The following is a 16,482-nucleotide window of genomic DNA, read 5'->3' on the forward strand; positions in this document are numbered from 1 at the left end:
TTGGGAAGATGGGTGGAATCTCCATTAACCCTAAGGTGAATGTTCATTGCTTTGCACAGATAACCTTCATGATTGTGATTAATAATCTTTGCTGGATCAATTTTCTCTCCCCACCTGTTTTTTTTTTTTTCCCCCTTTTCTTTCCTCCCCTCCTTCCTTTCTTTTAGTAAAATAAAAATAGTTATATATGCCACATGCCTGCAGAGGGGCAGAATTAGTGGGTTCTGTCTTTTGGGAGTATATACATATAATCAGATTAGTTACTGTAAAATACATAAAACAAACTGACAATTTTACTGGATCTTCTTCTGCTTAATGAGTTTTATCTGCTTTTCATGATATTTTATATTACTTCATTAATTTATCAAGGCAAAAGAGAGCACTTTCGGGTTGGATCGGGGTAGAGAGTAGGACATGGAGGCCTTCTCATATAACCAGTGTCAGTGTTCTTTAGGAAACTCAGTATAGTTCATTACAGTGGTTAGGTACAAAAATTTACGAGATATTCTACAAAGGAAACAAAGCAGCTTTAATCTGATAAGTTGTAAAAAGAGAATACTAGTAGATTTACTAATGTAAGGGTAAGAAGAGTGAAGCCAACAAAAAATAAAAGACACTAGTACTCAATTCATAACATCCAAGGGGTGACTGAATCTTTCTTATGCAGAGTCTCTCTAACTTGTGTGGCATATCTATCTTCTTATCTCAGGGCTCCCTAAAGCTCTTATCTAAAATCGGGAACTAATCACCTTTCACCAGCATTTTTTCTTGCAGTCTCCATACACACTATGGGAAAAAACTTATTTTTTGTTCAATAATACATAGAAAAGTTGGTGTATGTCTGTAACAAAGTTTTCACCATCTACTTTTATTGGAAATTAAGAATGATATGGTCTTTTCTTTCATAAAACTAAATTTATTTCTTGAAATTCTGAAGTTATATATCCTTTTTGATTTCATGAAATGATAATGACAGTTGTGTTTGTGGTGTTTTAGGATAAAAGTTGAATAATTCTGTCTTTTCCCCTAGTTACTTACCTTTGTTTATACTGTTCAAGGAAAACCCTAACTGTGAACCAGGTTTCTCAAATGCTCTTCTAGTTCCTTTACTTGTTCCGGTGGTTTGAAGACTTCAGTTAACCTAAGAATTACCTGGGACCTTGTTGAAAATATAGGTTCTGGCTAACACCTCTCTCTCCCATGAGATTCTGGCATCAGTGTCTTATCCTTAATTTACTTTGCAATTATCCAATTATTGTGTAAGTTGAGTCCCTTAGAAACAGAGTGTGATTCATTCAATGAGCTGTATCCACCCAGAAATTTTGGAATTTACTGAGTAAAGTTTCTTGAACGTGTGAGACACATTTTGAGTTTCATAGGTTTTGTTAACAGACCTGAGCACATCAAGTACGTATAACCTTGTTTCTATAGACTTGCAAACAATTTGCCAAGTGGAACCCTGGCTGTCCACAAGCTGGGAATTGCCTATATTCTTTTGAGAGCTACCCGTTCCCACTTGAGGGCCTCATGACAGGTGCTCAGCTCCACTCTGTTGAATGTTTCCTTAAGCTTAGAGGTGGGTTAAACCGCTGGGTTCTAAATAAACCCGTTATAGCTTTTCAACGTGCCCCACGAAGCTGTCCCAGAACTTCTCATTGTAATATTATTTGCTTTGAGATTGCCCTGTAAAAGGCAAGGTAACTGGTGGTTGCGCTGGAGACAGGGCGAGGCCGGCTGGTTCCTGCAGTGCCCTGGCCCGCGCCGAAGAGCCCTGGCAGAGCCCGGCCGAGGATACACGCTTTTCCCCGCGCTGCCGGAGGCCTGAGCCGCAGGGCGCTCCCCAGGGGCATTGTGTGTGAGCCCGCCTGGAGATCGCAGGCCCAGGGGGCAGCTCCACCCGAGGAGACAAGACACGCCTCAAACCGGGCAAACTCCCGGCCTCCTCTGGCCCCAAGCCAGCAGCCGCCACCCGCCACCTTCTCTCCTCCTGCGCTGTTGCCCCGACTGCCCTGCCGGGCCCCGAACTCGCTGGCGCCTGGGCGCGCGGCCCCTCGGCCCAAGGGGCTGGCGGCGTGGTTGGGACGATGTGGCGCATGCGTGGTGGCGCCACCAGGCGCGGGAGCTGCGGCGGAGGGGACAGCCGCGGGCAGGGCCGCCCGGGCCGCGTTCGTGGGGGTGGCGGCAGCGGGGGCTGGCGAGGCCGCGCGGGCGGCGCTAGACAGCAGCTGGAGGAGCGGTTCGCCGACTTGGCGGCGAGCCACCTAGAGGCCATCCGCGCGCGGGACGAGCGGGACCGACAGAACGCGCGGCTGCGTGAGGAGAACGCCCGACTGCGGCTCGAGAACCGGCGGCTGAAGCGCGAGAACCGCAGTCTCTTCCGTCAGGCCTTGCGGCTTCCCGGCGAGGGTGGTGACGGGGCGTACGCGGAGGCGGCGAGGGCGACCCCGAGCCCCGAAGAGGCCAGCACGAACAGGAGAGCTAGGGGCGGCGGCCCCGAGGACGAGCAGGGCAGCCCCAGGGCCCTGAGAGCCCGGCTTGAGAAGCTGGAGGCCATGTACCGCCGGGCCCTGCTGCAGTTGCACCTCGAGCAGCGGGGGCCGCGCCCGCGTGGGGACAAGGAGGAGACCTGTCCACGCAGACCCGACTCAGGCCAGCGAACCCCGGAACCCGAGCCCGAACCCTCGGAACCCTGGCTGTAGCCCGAGGCCGCAGCCGGGGGGAGGCGGGGCTTCGCGCGGGCCCCTCCTCCTCCGTTCACGGTTGCCCCCAGCTAGCGCGCTCCTGAGCCGCGCGCTCCCGCCTCCTGCCTGGCCGGCCACTTCCGGGGGCGAGTCGCGTTCGGCCGGCAGAGGCTGAGAAGGGCGTGGGGCCGTCTGAGTCCACGTGTACAGATCAGCCTTCTCTGGCCCCTGCTTGTTTCCGTGGAGGGAGGCCAGGCAGCGGAGGGGCGGGTTTTAAAACAGCAAGAAATGGGTGCCAGTCAACACGTCCTAATGCCTGAAGTTTTCTGAGTGTTGTGAGGACCTGTGGTATTTTTTCCCTCTGTTTTGGTTCTTTGAGGGATGAATAATACATTTTGAATCGGTTGAGTTTGTTCATTCTTAAGTCTCCCAGAGCCTCTAGCCGCTCTCTCTTATGTGGCCAACATTCTAAGTATTTGGTTTGTCTTTATAAGTCGGTGTTACTTGGATAGCCTATGAAGTACCACCCTTTTATGAAAAAGGTGATATATATAATTTAGAAACTCATGTCTGCCCTGGCTCTAGTCCTTATACATCTAATATATACTGATTTGTTTACCCCATTCTGCCCCCCACCCCCAGCCCTGGGAATTTTTAAACTATCTGCCTACAGTAATTCTTTGATCGGCAAATAAATTTGGTGCACTAAAAATAACCTAAAGCTATCCCACGACTATTATTTAAAGTGTGTGAAATGTTTACACGTTTCTTTAAGAAATATACATGTATGTATACATTATACCTATTTTTAATATCTGAACTTGATTAGCTTTTGTAAACTCATTTTCTTTTCGCTTTATGAAACAGTGATCTTTTAAAACAATCTAAAGATTAGACAGTCTAAACATTTCATAATTCTTATACATTTTAGACTTGACAGCATAGCACACAGCTACTTTGCCTAATATTGCTAATGTTTAAGAATTTTTAAGAAATTATGAATTATATGTATATCAGAAGTCCCAAAACAAAGTGATTTAAGTCTCAGTTGTAATTTCAATGCAGGAAAAAAAAATGTGATTATCTTAACAAATATTCTAAAATCAGTTGATTGTACTTTGTTAATGAATAACACCTTTGCCTAGTAATGAAGAGGATACCATTGTACCTGGTAAAAATCATAGGTGTAAAAGGGTGTTTAAGTGGTGGAGAACACTTCAGTTTAAGGAGGCAGAAAACAATGAGAAGAGTTTCTGTTACAGCTAGAAAAAAATCATGAGTTAGAATGTTTGTTTTGTTTGTGGAATATTCCAAAAGTTTCATAGCATATATTATAAAACAAGTTGCCAAAGAAAATAGTTTTGAGATTTTTTCTAATCCTGGGTATTGAAGACACTGCATTTTGCTTAAAAGTAATTGATAGTTTTGAACATTAAAATCTTCCCCTATGACCAAGAAATACGAGAAGAATCTTGGTGAGAATAAGTAGGTATATGAAAACTATTTCTATCCCCTTTACGTCGTTTTCTAATAGCGAAAGAATTAAAACATTTTTAGGAGGCAGTAGGAATTGAAGAATGGAAAAAAGCCTATTGGCCCTACTTCTACTTTGAGTGTAAATTAGTTAATCTCTCTAAGCCTTAGTTTTGTTACTATTAAAATGAACATATCATCTACCTTAAAATGTTAATAAAAATTTTATTGAAATGCTATCTGCAGAATACCTGCTTCAAAATAAGATCTATCAGTAAGAATTATAATCCAAATTGTGAAATTTCAAGTGCATATTTTACTGTCACTTTACTTTCCTTCTGTATTTTGTTCCTCTATGACTTTATGGGTATTAGCAGATATGTATATTTCGAATATGTTGACATTTTTCTCTCCTTTTAAACAAACAGGGGAGATAAAGCCTTTATGATAAGGGAGTAATACAAAAAGTTTAAAATATTTCCTGATTGTGGCAACTGGCGATTCAAGAACTAAGCAAAATATTCAGTTTAACTAGTTTTAAACACCCTTTGTTTTAAAATCATGTATAAGTATGGTGAAAAAAACTTTTGTAATAAGGCACACACACAAATGAGGAATTTTTTTTAGCACAATTCCTGAAAAGTTTTAAAAATTCTGAAACCCAAATGCCCCTATAAATGGGTTAAGGCTCAACTTTGTTGAATTTCCCCAATGATACCTGATGAGAAGTATCATGTAGTAATATAAAAGATGTTTTGTTAAAATATGTACCTGTTTAAGAAATGGGTAGAGTTGATTTTAGAAAAGTTTTGTCTAGGCCCTAGTTTGATCTAAAATAACCTAAAACTACAGATTATCATACTTTGTTACAATGACATTTCCATAACTTCAGATTTCTTGTGCAATGAAAAGAGGGCTTATAATAGAAATGAGCAAAAAATGTGTGTCATATTAGCAAGCAAATTCAGTGAGGAGGGTTGGCATTTTTTTAATTAGCAATTTTTATTGCTGCTACTCACAAACGTATACCATCTTTATGTTTTCATCTGTAAAAATTAGGATGTAAATCAAAGCAGTATAAAATGGGGTCTTTTGTAGATCATAGAACAAGCTGTCCTTGCTATACTTCTTGAACATAGTGAATATTTGAAGAATACTTGAAAATATTCTTTGTATTGTTTAGTCTTAGACATAGATTGCCAATTTATGAGTATCCCCATGATGAAACTAATACCAAATTATTCAATAAATTAAATCATCAGTATATACTAAATAATTGTTAGCAACATGATTTTGATCCCAGTGCCAAAATACCATTTTCTATTTTGATTAAAGGAACAGATTTTCACTGAGAATTTGTCATAAAATCTTCATGAGTGAATGAAAAAACTTATTAATATTTCTGTTCAGTGATTAATTGATCAATTATAAGTTCTAATTTTTCTACTATAAACTTGCTTTCCTGATATATATTTTACCTATCTGATATAGACACTATATAAATCTATTTGTGCAATGGAAATATGAACCAAGGAAAACCAATAATACCCACGTCTGACTTTGAGGTTATCATGCTCAAATTTCAGATTTTAAAGCTTAAACTAATATTAGCATCTCTTAATGATTTGAATTAAACTATGTTGTGTTTAATCCATAGGGGGTTTTGCTTATTAAAAAATTCATATTCAGAATCGACTTGTCAGTATAGTCTTTGCATTATTCATGTTAATTTATTAGACTTTAGAGAAAATTTGAGAAAGACTTTAGAGAAAATTTGAGAAAGGGGGCTTCCCTGGTGGTGCAGTGGTTGAGAGTCCACCTGCCGATGCAGGGGACACGGGTTCGTACCCCGGTCTGGGAAGATCCCACATGCCGTGGAGCGGCTGGGCCCATGAACCATGGCCGCTGAGCCTGCGCGTCCGGAGCCTGTGTTCCGCAATAGGAGAGGCCACAGCAGTGAGAGGCCCGCGTACTGCAAAAAAAAAAAAAAAAAAAATTGAGAAAGGACAGCAGTGAGTTTGTTGGCGCTTAATTCTTGTCCGAGTGATAGGCATTCTACTCTAAAAACTGAGTGCTTAGAGAGAGGAACTTGAACAACAGTCTACCGCAGACCTCATACCTGGGACTGATGAAATTTTTCCATGGCCTTTCATTTTTCCAGGTATCCTCACTTTATTTTTGATTCTATCATTTTAAACTTAAAACCTCCATTGTAGGGGCTTCCCTGGTGGCGCAGTGGTTGAGAGTCCGCCTGCCGATGCAGGGAACGCTGGTTAGTGCCCAGGTCCGGGAGGATCCCACATGCCGCGGAGCGGCTGGGCCCGTGAGCCATGGCCGCTGAGCCTGCGTGTCCGGAGCCTATGCTCCGCAACGGGAGAGGCCCGCGTACCGCAAAAAAAAAAAAAAAAAAAAAAAAAAAACCTCTATTGTATTTTAAACTTAATGGGTCTGACTTAAGTTATGGTGAAGACTCTGTTGCTAATAACCAAGAAACCGAACAATTCAGTGACTATTAAAAACAGGATTTTTAAATCTGGTACATAAACTTCCTGATTCGGGTGCTTCAGGATGTCGGGAAGCTATGCTCCACATGGTCATTCAGGGTCTCAGATTCTTTTTATCATGTTTCTCTACCTTGCCCAAGGTCATTGTTTCATCTGTGTGGTAGAAATAGGTTACTTTCAGGTCCAGGTTTCAGCATATGGGAAAGGAAAAGAAAGGCTTGGCCAAGTGAGAAAGTGATATAAATTCCCCTGGTCACATTGTGCTGGTAAAACCTTATCACATGACCCATTGACCCTGGCAGCTATCCTGTGATCATAAGAATAGCAGTTCAGAGAGATGAAAGAAAACTTATATCTTAATAATATCATTGCAGCTCTGTTTATCACACCCAGAGTCTGTCCTACATCTGGACTTCCAGTTATCTGAGAAAATACATTTCCTTATTGTTTAACCCAGTTTGAGTTAGGAAATTCTCTTAGTAGGAGTAAAAATGGAATACTATACAACAGTAAGAATGAACACTATGATGACACATGAAAATATGGATGTCTCCCAAACAAAATGTTGAGGAAAAGAGGCCAGACACAAAGAACATAAAATGGACAAAACGTTAATATCTGTATCTATTGAGAACTCTTATAAATCAAACAAGAGAAGGGCAATCATCCCAATGCAGAAAAAGGCAAAAGAACTTACAGATCCTTTATGTTAGAGATAAGCTGGATAGCCAATAAACTATGGAAAGATTTTCAAATTAATAGTAATATAAAACTTAGATGTCCTATCTCTTATATTCCATAACTCAAATAATCAGCATTTGCCTAATGGCTATAGGAAAAAAATTATAAATCATTCTGAATATCTTTTCCAATGCTCCTTATATCTAAATGGTTATCAAATCTTAAAATTTTTGGTCTCAAAAATGCCCTTCACAGTTATTCCTTTTTCTTCATTCATAATTTTGGGCATAGGTTATCTAAGGACCTTTGTTTCATTTTGCATGAGGTAAACACTAAGGAATGCAAATTTATTTTAATTCAGAGGATAAATTGGTGTATGTACTATTGACCAATAATTTTCAAAGTAGGGTATGCAAGTATGCTGAGAGCAGGTTAAAAATCTCAGGTCTTCTATTTGCGTTTATTTTTACCTCATGCTTTTAAAATTTATTCTTTCTGTGTGTGTTCTGAAGTGTTCTTAGTATAGTAAATGATATACACATTTTGTTATGTGCTCAAAAATATTTATAGATCCTGATAGAGTCTAAAGAATACTACACTGGGAGTCAAAAGCTCATTTGCAGGGTTTTCATTTATTAGTTTTGGACCTCAAGAATATTATAATCTTTTTAACATGGAATTTTTCTTAAATAGGAAAATTGAGTAATAGAATGTATCTAAATATGCATTATAGCTAGGTTTGTTATGAGACTTAAATTAGATATTATAACTAAACTTATATTTTATGCTTTAAAATACAATACTACCAAAGTAAGAAAATTACTATTTTTTGAAAGATAATTTTTCATGTTCCTTGGCTTTTGGGACAAAAAGAATTAGCTATTAAAATTATTTTAGATTTTTGACATTTTTTTTAATCTTCACAACTACTTTTTAAGGTTTAGGATTAATTCATCAGAATTTTTCAGTGCGTATCTTTTTGCTTGGCATTTTATACATTTCAAGCAAGAAATTAGGGCAGGTGTGTATCTATCAAGTATAAGGAGGCTACCGAATTAACCTACAAATCTCAAAGGTTATATTAATGAATCTGTGTGCTTCACAACCTTTTCTGAGAAGAATAAAACAGTTTTATTGAGGCACATTAACACTACTAATAATTCTAAGACCTGAAAATACCTGACTGTGAAGTTGATTATGTACTCAAACAGAAAGGTATAATCAAAAGGTTTCTGAATCCCCTCCTTCAACAGTGTTTTTTTTCCCCATATTATTGATGCAGATGTTGAGTTTCTTAACAAAAATGCGAAATAATTGGGGCTGAAGACTTCCTTTAGCCAAAAAGAAATTTTCACGTTTTTATTAAGCAATATATTTCATAATGAAATAAATTCCATGAATTATTCTTCTGATACCAAGATTCAGCAGCATAAAATAAAAACAAAATGTCCAAAAATAACTCCCAGATATCAAACATTTGCCTTCCAGATCCACTCTCTATTCTTCTCCACCTTACTCTCTTTTTTACCACATTACTGGCCTCCCTTGGTCCTTGGGTTTCAAGGCAAGATTGGTTTCTGACTGGATTTGGCTATGGAAATACTAGCAAGAGGGCAGAAGCAGGAAGTAGGGTTGGGTATGGGGTTGCTACAGTTTAGCTGCATCCTGCCTATCAAGGGTCACAGCTCCTGTAAGTCTGCCTTCTCTCAGAGCTCTCTTTCTCCAGGTTCTGGTAGGGGCTCTAGCCTCTCACCACTTCTGCCCAAGGGGTGGTGAAGTTTTCCGTAGTAGGTGTTACTACCTTCAGGGTACTGCTCCGTATCCTTTGGTTTCCCTAAACCTCACCCAGTTTTTGCAAACAGCCCTTTATTGAACCATTTAAAAATTACTCACCTTCACTGTGCCATTTTTTTTCCTGTGGGGACCCAGGTTGATTCAATAAATGAACAGTGACTACTGATATTGATATCGATTTGCATACTTTTACTGTATTTAATTTAATGCATCTTGAAGAGTCCATGGAGCAAAATGCTATATCTCAAAATCTGATCTTCAGTTAATCTAGTTTGATGCTTTCTTGATTTAACTAACTCAAAACGGACACATGAAAATTAGGTTTTACAATTAGATACTAGGTATATATTACTGGTTACAGGGTTTTTAAAAAAATTGTATCCTCAGTGATTCAGTATCATTCAACAGATATTTAATTTTTAATAACTCATGTATAAAATCTTTGACCATTAGTAATATAATCTATGAAATCATTTCTTCCTTTGAAGTGTTTAACATCCAATGCAAAGATGCAGACATATAATGTAAAATAGGAAATCAGGGAGAAAATATTAATGACCTAAAGTAGGAAGAACAGGATTCACATGAAGTGTTATTAGAGCTAATTCTTAAAAGACACATAGGGTATCAAGTAGATGGGTCTCATGGGATGATTATTTAAGACTAAGCGAACATGAGCAAAGGGATGTGAATAGAAATGTATAGGGAATGCTCTAGGAATAAAAAAGACTGTAATATGACTGCAGTGAAGGGTATAGAGGATTGAATAAAGCAGATTGTGGTCAAATAGTGAAAGACCTTAAACTCCAAATGGGAATTTAATCGTTCAATGGAGAAAAATCAAAGTTCTTTGAGCAGGTGATTGATTTAGAATTGTAGAGTAGCTCATATCATGATCAGGTGTAGTTTTAAGGAAGATTACACAGGCAGCAGATAATTAGAGGAAAGGGGAAACTGGAGGTAGAAATGCCAGTAAAGAAATTAGAGCAATGGTACAATTAAGAGGTAACAGTGTTTGAACATGATCAAAATTGTTGGCGAAGAGTATGTTTCTTAATTTGTTTCCTCTGAAAGCAGAGCTTGTTACAAGGCAGTATATAAAGATAATACAATTATGGGGGAAACATCTACAGCTATAAGAGATAAAGACCAAAGAATAAACTTAGAGAAAAGTGTATATTCAAAGAACTAACAAAGGAGATTCAAAAGAGTAGGCTAGAAATGTAAGGGGAAATCTAAGAGATTGTAGTTCCTTAGGGGAAACCCAGGGAAGATAGATTTGATGAAAGAATGAACTGTTTAATACTACAAACAAGTTAAGCAATATGTGATAGAGTCCAAATAAAAAATGGTCTAATTGTCCGCTCATCCCTATATCCATAGCCATTATAAAGTAATTTTACAACTCTACCTATGAACAGGTGGAGCTTCTTGTTGCTCCTTGCTTTGGCCAATGGAATGCAACTGAACTGACAATGTCTTTGTGTATAGGACTCAAGAGACCATGAACACTTCTATACTTTCTTAGAATATTGTTGTCACCACATGAACAACGTTAAGCTAGCACGCTGGGTGGAATGAGTGTAAACTCATCACTCTTGTTACCCCAGCCCATGGCCAGCCAACTAGCATGCTGGGTGGAATGAGTGTAAACTGATCACTCGTGTTACCCCAGCCAACAGCCAGCCAACTATCTTCAACCACCCAGTTCCCAGTCAGTCAGCTAAACACACAGATACGCACAAGCCCTGTATAGGTCAACTTAGCCAGGCCCAGGTCAGGAAAACCACTGACAAGTAAACTTGTGATCAACAATTAATGGTTATATTAAGTCATTAGATTTGGGGAGCAAACTGTTAGATTATAAATTGTTGAGCAGTTACAAGGAATTTGGCAATGAATATTTTTAAATAAGTATCTTAAAGAGAAGAACAGAGTTGGAAAAGTTGCTGAGGGTATTATTATTTGTATTCTGTGTATGGAATGAATTTGAGTATGTTTCAGGAGAGATGCGAATAATGGAAAGTGAGATGAACAGCCCAATGGAAGAAGATATAAAGAGTTAACATGTTATCATGAATGGATTAACTCAAATGCACAGATGATTAGAATAGTCTGGTAAAGGAATAGATTAAATTCTTATTGAAGAAGAGGTAAGGAGAAAAGAGCAGGTGATAATATAGAGAAAGAATGAGGTTGGAGACAGGTAGATTGAGTGAGGTCATGTCTTTTCAATGAAACAGTAAAATCATTTGTTGAAATAAGTTAGCTGATTTTCCGTTCTAAAAGTGGAGAAAAGTTTCAAACACTGATGAAAGATATTTAAAGTGTGGTCAATTGGGAGATAAATAAAAGGATGGCTGAATGGTTCTGAGAGCCCAGGTGATTCTGGATAGCAAGAAACACACTGCAAGTGTAGAAATCATATTGGCCATTGGGAGAAAAAACACGCAAGAGAAAACTGAAAGATAACCTCAGGATACACAAGAGAACTTTTTATTTCTAAGGTTGGATTTCACTAAGCAGTCTTACTGGTAACTGAATTCTGATGATTTCTTTCTGTATGTTGTATATCTTGAATTAATCCTATTAGGATAAGTATAATTAATTAGATCATGCATGTGCAAATTTGAAAATTTCATAATTTTGGAGTCTTGGCAGTGTATGTAGGGTGGAAGAGAGGGACAAAGTGGAGACTTGACAATCCAGACTAGTGTTGGGAAAGAAATATAAAATATTAATAAGAAATGTAAGGAAAACAGTGCCCTCTCTTTGTTTATCAGGCTTAACATCAGGATTGCGAAGTTGATGAGAAACAGTTCTTGGGTCCTTTGTGCAGAGATGGCAAACTGTCTCTGTATCTGCAGCATGTTGATCAGAGGAGGATGTTGATAAAGGCAAAGAATGAGGTACATTTATACAGGAAGGGAAGACTGGATTTTTGTGGCAGTCTCTTGGGATTTCCTTTCTTTAATCTGCAGTCAGAAGAATCAATTGGATTCAGTATCTTTACTTATAGCATAATAATATCAATGCAGAATTGTTGAGAAAATCAAAAGAGATAAGTATACATGAAAGTGCATTGAAAATCTAAAACCTGATGCAAATGAAAAGGATTTGCTAAAGCTAACGGCAACAATATTTAAGATAACTTTTATTAAAATTTGTTTTTAAATGATACAAGGAATAAGCCTTATCATATTGCTTAAAAATACTGGTTCTGTCTCAAAATGATCAAAGCAATTAATCTAAAACGTTTGTCATAAGGGGTTAAAATAATACCCTGAGTGTTACACGTTATAAAATTGTGTATATACTGTTTCAATGTATGTACACAACATTCACCAAAGAAACCTAAATTCAATTACTTCTAACCCCACCAGCCCTGCATATCTTACTGCTTCTATCATGCAATGTTTATGTGAACTTTTTTTTTTTGTTTTTTTGCGGTACACGGGCCTCTCGCTGTTGTGGCATCTCCCATTGCGGAGCACAGGCTCCGGGCGCAGGCTCAGCGGCCATGACGCACGGGCCTAGCTGCTCCGCGGCATGTGGGATCTTGCCGGACCGGGGCACGAACCCGCGTCACCTGCATCGGCAGGCGGACCCTCAACCATTGCGCCACCAGGGAAGCGTGAACTATTTGAACTATGTGAACTATTTTTATTATCATTTTTTGTACCATTTGAAAGTTCTTCATGATGAGGATTATTTGCTCTGTTCGTCTACATAGATGTTGATAGAGCGTAAAGCCAGTGACACATAATTTTTGAACATTGATATGTTCTCCCTGCTATCTTAAACAGGGAAAGAAACAGCATAATTCATTGCAGAATGCATTCATTGCATTCTGAAGATCAGGTCTCAAACATATATACAAGGTGAGAAATTTTAAAATAATCCATTCTTTTATTAATGAAGTTAACAGTCATTCACTTTTGAAATGTATGTTGAGTACCTGCTCTGTGACAGGCACTGTCCTCAGTCCCTACCTTGGAAAGCTTGCAAAGAATTGAAGGGAGGTAAATAATAAATATCTTTTTTCAATCCAAAATAATTTATCAATTTTTGTTTAACAAAATTTATTTTTCAGTTTTTGGTTTATATTAATTGGGAGGACAAGATGAAAAAAGTTTACACTGAGAGAGGTAATAGCATAGTGGTATGAGCAGGTGGTTTTGAGTCACTATCACTGAGCCTTTCTAGTTTTCATGCATAAAGCTCTCTTCCCATTTTAATTCCCCTGATCTGTATAAATTCTCACCAACTCATTTAATTTTAGATACAATTTAAAAATGAATATTCCACACAATGTGTAAGGATAGTGTCTTCAGTAAACGGTGCTGGGAAAGCTGGATAGCCATGTGGGAAAGAATGAAATTGAACTCTTAAACCATATACAAAAATTAACTCAAAAAGGTTTAAAGACTTAAACATAAGACCTGAAACCTTAAAACTCCTAGGTGAAAATATAGAAAAGAAAGCTTCTTAACATGGGCCTTGGCAATGATTTCTTGGATATGACACTAAAAGCACAGGTAACAAAAGCAAAAATAGACAAGTAAGATTACATCAGATTAAAAAGCTTCTGCATGGCAAAGGAAACCATCAACAAAATGAAAAAGCAACCTGTGGAATGGGTGAAAATATTTGCAAACCATATATCTGATAAAGGGCTAATATCCAATATATATAGGGAAATCCTACAACTCAACAGCAAGCAAGAAGGAAGGGAAGGGAGACAGGAAGGGAGGGAGGGAGGGAGGGGAAGGGGGAGGAAGGAAGGAAGGAAGGAAGGAAGGAAGGAAGGAAGGAAATGATTTGATTAAAAATTGGGGAAAGAACTTGAACAGACATTTCTCTAAGGAAGACCTACAAGTGACCAATAGGTATATGAAAAGATGGTCAACATCTCTATTCATCAGAGAAATGCAAATCAAAACCACAATGAGATATCACCTCATATCTGCTAGGATGGCTATTACCTAAAAAGAAGTTTTGTTTTTTTTTAAAAAAGATAAGTGTTGAGGAGGATGTGGAAAATAGGAAACCCTGTATACTATTGGTGGGAATGCAAATTGGTGCAGCCACTATGGAAATAGTATGGAGGTTCCTCAAAAAATTAAATATAGAACCACCATATGATTTAGCAATCCCACTTTGTATATATATGCAAAGAAATTGAAATCATGAAGTCAAAGACATATCTGAACTCCCATGTTCATTGCAACATTATTCCCAATAGCTTAGAAATGAAAGCAACCTAAATGTCCATTGATGACTGAATGGATAAAGAAAATGTTTACTATATACATATTAATATATATATATATATATATATATATATATATATATATATAAAATGTTATAAAAGTAGGAAATCCTGTCATTTGTGATGACATGGATGAACCTGGAGAACAGTATCCTAAGTGAAATAAGCCAGACACAGAAGGGCAAATACTACATGGTATCACTTATATGAGGAATCTAAAAGAGTTAAACTCATAGCAGCAGTGAGTGGAATGCCGGTTGCCAGGAGGGGGAACAGGGAGGTATTAGTCAAAGGGTACAAACTTTCAGTTATACAAGATGAATAAATCCTAGAGATCTTACTGTACAGCATACTGCCTGTAGTTAACAGTACTGTATGGCATACGTAAAATTTTGCTAAAAGGGTAGATCTTATGTTAAGTGTTCTTATCACACCAAAAAATAAAGATGTCAGTAGGAAACTTTTAGAAATGAGGGAGATGTTTGTGGCGTAACTTGTGATCATAGTTTCACAGTTATCTCTGAATTCATCAAGTTGTATACATTAAATATGTACAGCTTTGTGTTTGTCCATCATACCTCAATAAAATAGTTTAAAAAATAAGGTCTTGCTTGCTTTTAGAAGCTTTCACTGAAGTAAGTGGATATTTAACTTGAAAGGTGACATTATATAAACGTACATCATGTGTTTCATTTGACTGTGAATTCTCAAAGGCAAGAATTGTATCTTATTCACCCTGTATCCCTAATAAGTACCTGGAATATTATAGGGAATAAATAATTATTTTTTACTTTTGAAAAAAAAGAAGATTCCCAAGCTGAATGGAAGCAGATTACTTTTCTCTTCTTCCAAAAATGTATTTTGAAAGAAACGAGATGAGTTTTCCTAGAGATGTATCTAATTGTTTGGCAGTAATTTGTGGTCCTTCAAAAATCGGACTAATTATCATCATGTAGGCAGGGGTTCTTAGGTGGCAATTTGTAGTTTTTAGCAGTTTTTTACTTGCAGCATTTTGAAGTTGCTGCAGCAGGAGGTAAAGCACAAAACCATGTTTATTTGAAACGAAATATCTAAAATGCTATGTTATAGAATCACTGAAGTTGAGTTCAGGGGAAGTGAAGAATGTATCTTTCCTCTTGTTTATATTAGTTAAACTTCCTGTGTTTTCCACATAATGGTGATTTAGAATTTGGTTCCTATAATAGCCTCATAAGTGTACTAGTGTCTTAAATTGGTATTCACTTACAGATATAGTCTAATACACTGGCCAATATGGTAGCCCATAGCCAGAGGTGGCTGTTGAGTATTTGAGCAGTCTGACTTGAGATGCATAAGGTAAGTGTGACATACACACTGGATTTAACACGCTTAGTCAAAAAAGCTTAAAATATTGCATTAATAATTTTTATATTAATTACATGTTAGAATTATAACAGTTGATATATTGGGGTAAATAAAATATGTTAATAAAACTATTTTATCTGTTTCTTTTACTTTCTTAATGTGGCTTCAAGAAAATTTAAAAGCATACATGTAGCTTGACTTATATTTCTTTTGAATAGTACTGTCTAATAAGTACAGAATACAGTGGGATTATTTTTTTCCCCTTGAGAACATCATCTTCTGTTACTGGATTACAATGATTTTTATATCACACAGCTTAGGTTTGTATTCAATTTCTCATCTACTAAAACCAGGAGCTACATTTAAAGAGAGCTGCTAGTAAGCAGCTCAACACCGTTCTGCAGTTTATTATATGTATCAAAAATTTATATATCCCACTTACTTGCAAATAATTTTTGCCGAAGCTTACCCACAAAATATATTTAAACACAGCAGTTACAAATAAAATCAAATAGAAACAAAACAAGATAGAGGAGGAATAGGTATCATTCTAAAGTAAAGTGTTCACTGTACTTGATTAGTCATTTAGACCAAAGTTTCTTACAAAGGGAAAAGGAAGACGTAGCTATTGTCTTCTTGGCCTTATGGTAAATTAAAACGAAAATTTGGAATCATCCATTATTAGAAACTGAACTTTTTATAAGGTAGCCTCTAAAACTTTCTGAATGGTGAA

At 37.7% G+C, this 16,482-nt stretch overlaps 1 protein-coding gene and 1 long non-coding RNA gene across 2 annotated transcripts in view; both read left to right on the plus strand.

Moving 5' to 3' along the window:
- LOC117312595 (uncharacterized) overlaps positions 1-16,482 on the plus strand; it is a 308,456-nt gene that overhangs the window by 49,887 nt on the left and 242,087 nt on the right. The window lies entirely within an intron of this gene.
- Positions 1,811-5,849, plus strand: TUSC1 (tumor suppressor candidate 1). Its single transcript, XM_004331951.4, has one exon. The coding sequence runs from the start codon at positions 2,085-2,087 to the stop codon at positions 2,697-2,699; it is 615 nt and encodes a 204-aa protein (XP_004331999.4). The 5' UTR covers positions 1,811-2,084; the 3' UTR covers positions 2,700-5,849.

The sequence above is a fragment of the Tursiops truncatus genome, chromosome 6 (assembly GCF_011762595.2).
Source record: "Tursiops truncatus isolate mTurTru1 chromosome 6, mTurTru1.mat.Y, whole genome shotgun sequence".
Lineage (NCBI taxonomy): Eukaryota > Metazoa > Chordata > Mammalia > Artiodactyla > Delphinidae > Tursiops > Tursiops truncatus.